Source organism: Dipodomys ordii, unplaced genomic scaffold (assembly GCF_000151885.1).
Source record: "Dipodomys ordii isolate 6190 unplaced genomic scaffold, Dord_2.0 Scaffold2, whole genome shotgun sequence".
Classification (NCBI taxonomy): Eukaryota; Metazoa; Chordata; class Mammalia; order Rodentia; family Heteromyidae; genus Dipodomys; species Dipodomys ordii.
The window spans coordinates 6,560,305-6,568,494 of record NW_012267218.1 but is presented as its reverse complement, the minus strand read 5'-3'; the positions used below and the strand labels follow the sequence as shown (position 1 = coordinate 6,568,494).

General features: G+C 38.9%; 1 protein-coding gene across 1 annotated transcript in view; it reads left to right on the top strand.

Annotated features, from left to right (window-relative positions):
* Positions 1–8,190, top strand: part of Vrk1 (vaccinia related kinase 1) — a 56,568-nt gene that overhangs the window by 21,710 nt on the left and 26,668 nt on the right. Inside the window, exons 5-7 of the mRNA XM_013017597.1 lie at positions 1,624–1,711; positions 5,725–5,833; positions 5,964–6,056. Of these exons, the coding sequence (XP_012873051.1) occupies positions 1,624–1,711; positions 5,725–5,833; positions 5,964–6,056 (290 nt within the window). The remainder of the gene's footprint in view (positions 1–1,623; positions 1,712–5,724; positions 5,834–5,963; positions 6,057–8,190) is intronic.

The window sequence follows — 8,190 nt, the reverse complement described above, 5'->3', positions numbered from 1 at the left end:
GTCACAGTTCAATTTCCAGCTTTTTGGTGATTAATCGGAGGAGAGAGTTCTCTTAGATTTGATTTGTCTGGCTTCTAACTTTGAGCCTCTGATCTCAACTTTCTGAGTAGCTAGGCTTAATAGGTCTGAGTTCCTGGCTCTGTGTGTGTGTGTGTGTGTGTGTGTGTGTGTGTGTGTTTGCCTGGCTCTGTGTGTGTGTGTGTGTGTGTGTGTGTGTTTGCCTGGCTCTGTGTGTGTGTGTGTGTGTGTGTGTGTGTGTGTGTGTTGTGGGGCTTGAACTAAGGGCCTGGGCACTGTCTGTGAGCACTTTTGCTCAAGGCTAGCACTCTAACACTTTCAGTCACAACAACCCTACTTCCAGTTTTTGAATGGCTAATTGGAGATAACCAGCTCTTTTTTTTTTTTTAAATAATATTTGAGGTCTGGGAATGTGGCGTAGTGGTAGAGTGCTATCCTAGCACACATGAAGCCCTGGGTTCGTTTCCTCAGTACCATATAAACAGAAAAAGCTGGAGATGTAGCTGTGGCTCAAGTGGGGTGCTAGTCTTGAGCAAAAGAAGCTCAGGGACAGTGCCCAGTCCCTGAGTTCAAGCCCCAGGCCTGGCAAAACAAAACCAAATAAAAACTTAAAAAAATGCTTTTGAACCGGGTGCTGATAGCTCATGCCTTGTAATCCTATCTGAGACCCGAGGATCTTGGTATGAAGCCAGGCAGGTAGGAAAGTCACGAATCTTAGTGGAGCTGTGGCTGAAGTGGTAAAACTCCAGCCTTGAATGAAAAAGCTAAGGAACAGCACATGAGCCGCAAGTGCCAGCACTGGTGTGCATGTGCACATACACATACATACGAAACAACAACAAATGCTGCTTGCATATTTTTATTTATTTTTATATGTATTTTTTATTGTAAAGATACTGTACAGAGGAGTTACAGTTACATGAGTAAGGTAATGAGTACACTTCCTATTGAGAATTGGTACCCCCTCCTTTGTGTTTTCCCTACTGTCCCTCCCTTCCTTCTTCCTCCCTCCCCCCAGTCTAAAGTTTGTTTTCAGCATAGTGTCTTGTACATCTCATTGTTACAGTGGGTCAATCTGTGTTCTTGTTTCAACATTTTGTTATTTCCCTTCCCCTCCCCAAATTAGAGAAATGTATATACAAGATGCAGGACACTGGAATCAAATACAGTGACAACAGAGGTTATACCATGGGGAAACCCCATACAAAAGAAACAGAAAATCACATAGTACATTATAAATACATTAAAAACAACAGCAACAAAGGTAAAACCTCTGTGTCCCTATCTTGGGGTTGCTTAGCATCATCTTATATGGTTTTATGTACATAGCATTTGACCTTGTCTGCTTGTCTGGTAAGATTATCCTAGATGTATACTAATAGTTATTGCAATCTTTTTTCTTTTTTTATTTTAAAGAACGTTAAAGACAGGGTAACAAGCATTAATAAAATGCTTTGTTTATAAAATACTTCATGTTTTACCATACTCTGTTTGTTAATAAAGGTGAAGTCTTATGTTTATAACTGTATTCTGCTCTTAATGTTTTATTTTAAAATGATCATTTACATATAGCAATTGAAATCCAGTATCCATTTTAACTTGCAGTTCAGAAATGGATTCACACCCATAAACTGAAGTACCTTGGTGTTCCTAAGTATTGGGGATCTGGTCTACATGATAAAAATGGAAAAAGGTAAAAACTGCATGGGATTTTTTCCCATTCCTTTTTGGACATTTCCTATCTTTAGTCAGCGTTACTTATTGAGCATCCACCTGTCCATAGACTTTTACCTGGGCTGTGTGGACCAAATGTGGTTGGAAATAGATGAGTAAGATACTATCTTGGCCTTCTTCCTATAGCAGCAGATCACTGCTCTATTAGGATAGCCTTCTTCCTATAGCAGCAGATCACTGCTCTGGAGGCCTTCTGAGTGTAACCCACTGACAGACAGAAAGCCTAAGCTAAGGGGCCTGGCTTTTTTTGGTGTGTGTATGTATGTTCGTGAAACGCCTCTTCATGTCCTTTACACAAGGGAGAACTCTTAGGATTCTACTTGGTATTTCATGTTGGATACATAATCTGGCTATGGAAAAAAAATCAAAATCATGTTCTTTATCAAAACTAACCTAGCTAGGGAGAAAATATAAACATGTTTGAAACATTTAGAGAACAACTATGTGCAAACTTAGGTAAATTTTTTGACTCAAATGTCTTAGGCCTTGAGAAAGTAAGAATGTTGTTCACATAGCTAAGTTGGAGAAAACCTCTTTATTATTTCAATGCACAATTGGCAGAATTTAAATATTTGAATGGATGATTGGAGCTTCATGGCTGGGCTGGTACTGAGACCTCAGGAATAGATTTAGTTTGAAAATAGGGGTGTATTGGTTAAAATGGTCTCAGTTCCAAGTAAAGGAAGACTGCCGTAGCTCTCTTAAGCAGTCACCAAGGGCCCTGGTTCCTTGTCTTGTACTGGCAAGACACAGGAAGGGTTACTCTGTGCAGCTCAGGCTGGCCTTGGGCAGTCAGGCAGGTATGCCATCATACCTGTCGACAATCTTCAGTCTTGAGTTCTGGAGGTGTATGCCATCATACCTGGCCTGACCTGCTTGTTTGCTTTCATCTTGGCTTTCTTCTCTATTGTATATTCTTCCTTCTATAGTCTCAGGGTAGCTGTCCTATTTCTAGACTTCATGCAAAGTTCCCAGAGGCAGATTTGGAATACTTTCCCAGTCCTGTGGCAGGCTAACCCTTAATTTTTTTTTCAGTCCAAATTTTGTCAGTACTGATTCTTAAGTCAGTTACTGCAAAGGCCAAGTGGCCACAGTGATTGTTCTGGTAAAACATGAGTTGTGTGGGAGAGGATGGAATGCCTGAAACTAAATTGGTGTTCTATTAGGAAAGACTTGAGAGGTAGGGCAAGTGTTGGTAGCTGGTAGCTAGTATCTTATTTGAGATGCAACCATCTCTCACAGAGTGTGGGGCTGCTTGTACCATGTGTACCACATTGTCACTTAGAGTTTTGCAGGAATAAGTTTGCTGTGAGGTGACCAGAGCCTGAGAGAGACAGTCCAGGCTGATGGTAGGCGGTCCCATGAGGGCACTGTCCCAGAGAACCTCAGAGGGGCCAGAGTGCTGACTAGAGCTTCATGGACTCCATCCTTAATCTTAATCACAGTTTACCTGTGGTGATCTCACACCTGCTGTTTCTGCAGATTGAGTTTGCATAGTTGTCTCCTTCAAAGGAGTAGGTGACACATTAGAGTTACATATGATGTGCTGATTTCCTTTTCTGGTTGAGGCTCTTTTAAAATAATGAGTAAACGTCTTTGAAGTGGGAAGAAATAGAAAGTAAGATTGTTCTCCAATCACCCTTCCTCACCAGAAATCCTGTTAGCTGTTACCATTATGAAATAAGTTAATCTGGTTTTTGTTTTCCTGTTACTTGAATTGTTTTATCCAACTCCCTAGAAAAGTATGCATCAAAGGTTTTATGTTAGTGTAGTTACTCAGAGGTAACATTTATATCACAGTACTTGGTGATGTGATGGAGCTGACTTTCCAGAAGAGTGTGGTGACAGTTTCTCTGTAATTTGCAGAAGCTTTAGCTGATATTTGTTATTTAGCCATGGTGAGATGAAGAGATTGTTTAGAGGAGTGAGTTGCCATGTGCATAAAAACAAAGACCTGTTTAATATAGTTTGTTAGCAGAGCTTATGCTGAAGTGAGCAATAGTGTTTGAGCCCGAGCCCTCTTTTAGACTATCACAGAGGGAGTAATAACACATGTGTTATTATAATTACACACATCACTTATTTGTAAAATCTTTTTTGTAAAAATATTTGTTATGGTCTCATCTCTGAACCTTTCAAATCCTGCTATAAAGGAAAACCAGGATAAAATTACTGCTCCTTTTTTACTTTAGAGGTCCTGGTAAGAGGAAATATTACATGAGTGATTTTTTTCTGCCACTGTTAGAAATAGCTTGGGATGTTGGGGTGTCACATAGGAGTAAGGACACCAACTCGGAAGGCAACTTGGCAAGGCAAAGTTTACCTGTGTAGAGAGAGTGCACCATCAGCTAAAAAAACGGGCAAGCAAGCACACACAGCAGGCAGGCTGCTCCTTTTTTATCCCTAACAGAGCAGGCCCCACCCTCTGCTCAGATTGGCTGAGCTCAGGTTCACAATCTGCAAAGGGGTGTGGCTTAACAATGCAAGTAAAATTCAAGGAGCATCTAACAGGATGTAGTAATTAAAGTGCTCAGGAAAAGGATCTATATAACTACAACGTAATTAACAAAGGTCAAGCCACCTGCCCAGGCAGGAACCCTTTAGAAAATTCTTTCAATATTAAACAGAAAGGAAGCAGACTACTTTGACAGAAAAGACACTTTTTTCACACCACTGTTTGACTTTGGACAAAACACTTTACATTGTCCACATTATTTATTTAAAATGTACAGACAAGATCTCTTTTCTTCCAATTCAAAAATGTAAAGAATCCTGAATTTTGTATTACCATGTTTTTTTTTTTTTTAATATGAGTTGGTTCTTCCTTCCTTGTTAAAATAAGCATACTGTATTGTTGTCATAAACCTCTTAGTAAGTGGGATTTTGTGTTCTCCTGACTTAGAAACTTGGTGTGGTTAGAAGTGTGGGCCTACCACTTCCTAGAAGACAGACTTGTCAGTTTTCTTGTTTTGAACTAAAGGTGACAGGAGTGCCCCCTAGTATCCATGCAGTGAGGTTCATGTGCTTTGAACAGTGTTGTGCTCATACCAAGTGTTTGGCCAAAGCTGCCTCTTAGCATGTCTCGTTATGCCATCCCTGTTGGAAGACATTCTGACACATTTTGAGTGTGGTCTTGGTTTTTATTGATAGCTTGGAAGGATTAACCAGACAAGTTGGAATTTGGAAAACGGTTGAAGACACGAGTGATCTTCAGAGGAAAAGTTAAATAGTGCTACTGCAAGCCAGTAAGGCTTTTTAGTCTATACCAAGTCTTGAAATTTGAGGGTTAGAAAAGCCATTAATGAGATGAGTCCCTACTTCATTTTACTTTTCTCACCATTGCAGCCAAGAAAGTGAAGTAATGTTACTTGGTCGATGTGACAGCTGTTTGGTGGTAAAACCAAAAACCTTGGCCATTGAGTGTTTAATGTTCTAACTATTCTTTCTCATCATTTAAAGGATTTTTATTGAATTTGATTGTTATAGCTTCTCTGACAAACTTGGTCATAACAGAAAGTTGGGGCTGCTGAAATGTACCCAGGAAGTAGAGGAGCAGCCCCAGGAAGGAGGGGGCTGTCTAGAAACAGACTAGACTCAGGAGAGGGATCAGTGCAGGGTTCTCATTCTCATTCAGATAATATTAGTTTTATTGTAGGTGAATGTGTTAGACAGTCTGCGTGAGTGTTATTGTAAGTAGAATGTTACCTCCTCAGCATAACAGACTTGGAAGAAGCCCTCTGAGTAAAAGACCGGGCAGGAAATAGGAATTCCTGATTTCTAATTAGTAGAAATGTTCAATGCTTGTACGTATTTTCTCCTGTTTTGATTTTAAAGAATACTGTCTTATTAAACATTGACTTGAAAAAAATCATTTTGAAAGGAGAATAATGTCTGTGAAATGTTGGGATATTCTCCTCAGTTATATTTTCTTCATTGCCCCTTCCTTTTTTTTTTTTTTTTGTTGGTCTTCAGTTACAGGTTTATGATAATGGATCGCTTTGGGAGTGACCTTCAGAAAATATATGAAGCCAATGCTAGAAGATTTTCTCGGAAAACTGTGTTGCAGCTAAGCTTAAGAATTGTATGTGAGCTATATTCTTGTTTTGAAAACAATTGTTTTTAATACAGTGAAGGCAAGTTTCTCTTGAAGCTTGGTCCTCTGCTGGCTGCTATTGGGTACTGCATTAATTTTATTGTGTGTGTTTTCATAGCTGGAAATTCTGGAATATATTCACGAGCATGAGTATGTACATGGAGATATTAAGGCCTCAAATCTTCTTCTGAGCTACAAGAATCCTGACCAGGTAGTTTCATAACTTTAGTTTCTACTATTTAAAACATGTTGTTTGAAAACAAATATGGTTGTTCTGAACTCTTGAACCCAAGCAGAAGTTTTACTTTATGAAGTAGATCGGGTAATAATATTTCTTTTTGACACTTTTATCTAGTTAACATTCTACATTTTTGATGCAATTTGCTGGCACTTTATCAAGTTGGCTATTTTACCCTAAATAATATTCAGAAGAAGTGCTTGTGATACAAAATGAATTTCAAATAGCTGTTTGGGGGTGGAAGCTTAAAATTACATAGTACACCAATGAATTATGTTTGCCTGTCTGCGTTGTCACTTTTTTTATTTCCTTTGTTCAAGAAATCCATCAAATGTAAGTGTTCTGTTACTTGGAAAATTTGGTCTTTAACATGTTGATTATTCAAATCAATTGGTTTACAGAAATATCTGAGCTGTCTAAATTTGTATACCCTTAGTGTTTGGAATTCAGATGTGCATTTTTAAAAGTTTGTTACATGCCTTTCTACTTTGTATTGTTTAAGTGGAGGAAAGCTACTACTGGCCCTTCATTTGGGTCAGTTTACTTGGAATGGAGGGAGGAATCTGCACAGTTTTCTTGTGCCTGTTATTCATGGAATTTGTCAAGTTCAGTTGTCATTCATAGTGGGGTCATGGTACTTAACCTGTATTCACTTTTTGGTCTTGTATGTAATAGGAAGACTTTTAAGCATTTTAAAGCACTTTAAATGTGTTGAATACGTGGGTGTGGTGGTGTATACCTGTATTCCTAGCACTTGAGAGGCTGAAGCAGGAAATATTCAAGAGTTCCAGGTAGCCCTACACTACATGGTGAGATGCTGTCTCAAATAGCAAAAACAAAGTAACAAACCAAACATAGCTAAGAAAGTAAGTTGTAAGGATCCCATTAATTGAAGTAGGCTGCATTTGTATAGTACAGAAGTTTAACTCATCAATTTGCAGGCATGTGCTTTGGATAGGATTACTTTTTTAGTGTTTGATCCATCCTTATACTTGATTTTAGTTTTACCTTATCCCTGTACTTAGTTACCCAAAGGAGAACTGTAACAGGGGCTATGGGAAACAGGAAATCAGGTAATAGGCTAATCAAAACCACATATATGTGCCATACAGATGTGTAGATACACTGTGCAAAGATAGGTTAATTATGAAGTGATTAATATTTAATTATTAATTTGTAGTATTTAAATGTAGATAAGAAGCTGGGTGCTGGTGGTGTATCCTTGTACTCTATCTGTGCAGGAGGCTAAAATCTGAGGATCTCGGTATAAAGTTAGTGGGGCCAGAGTCTTTTCTCCAATTAACTAGCAAAATGCCGGAAGTGGAGCTGCGCTCAAGAGGTAGAGCACCAGCCTACAAGGAGAAGCCAAGTGAGAGACTTGAGGCCCAGCGTTCAAGCTCCAGTACAGACATAAAAATAAAGAAATTTAATATAGATAAGAGTCTCATCTAAAAGTTGCTTTTTTTTCTTTTCTCTTTATTTTGATAGTATTGGGTTGGACTCACGGCCCTACCTTTGCTAGGTAATCATTTTGCTACTTGAGCCATATCCCTAGTCATTTTTGCTTTCAGTTTCCTTTCAGATAGATTTTTATGATTTTGCCCAAGCCTGGCCTTAGGGGGCTTTGATCCTCCTATCTCTACATTCTGCAAAATTGGCCTTACAGCTGTGTGTTTTGGCACCACCTTGTTTGTTGAGGTAAAGTCTTGCTAACTTTTTTGTCCAGGCTAGTCTCAAGCTGCTGTCCTCTATCTGTACCTGATATGTAACTGTGATTACAGGTCTACACCACCACGTTCAGCCTTCAGATCATTATTTGAAACCTTGAAGTATTTTTATGTAGTAAATTGATATTTGACCATTTTATAACTGAAGAAATAGGAATAGAAGATAACTGTTGCATCATGTGTTAATTAATTTAGCATCTTGTACTGTGTGCTTGTTTTCATGCAGATTATTGTTTGTATTTCAATGTGTATTGATGGTTTACTTTTGTATTCACTTTTTTTTTTTTTTTGGGTCCGGTCATGGGGCCTGAACTCTGGGCCTGGGCACTGTCCCTCAGCTCTTCAGCTCAAGGCTAGTGCTCTACCACTTGAGCCACAGC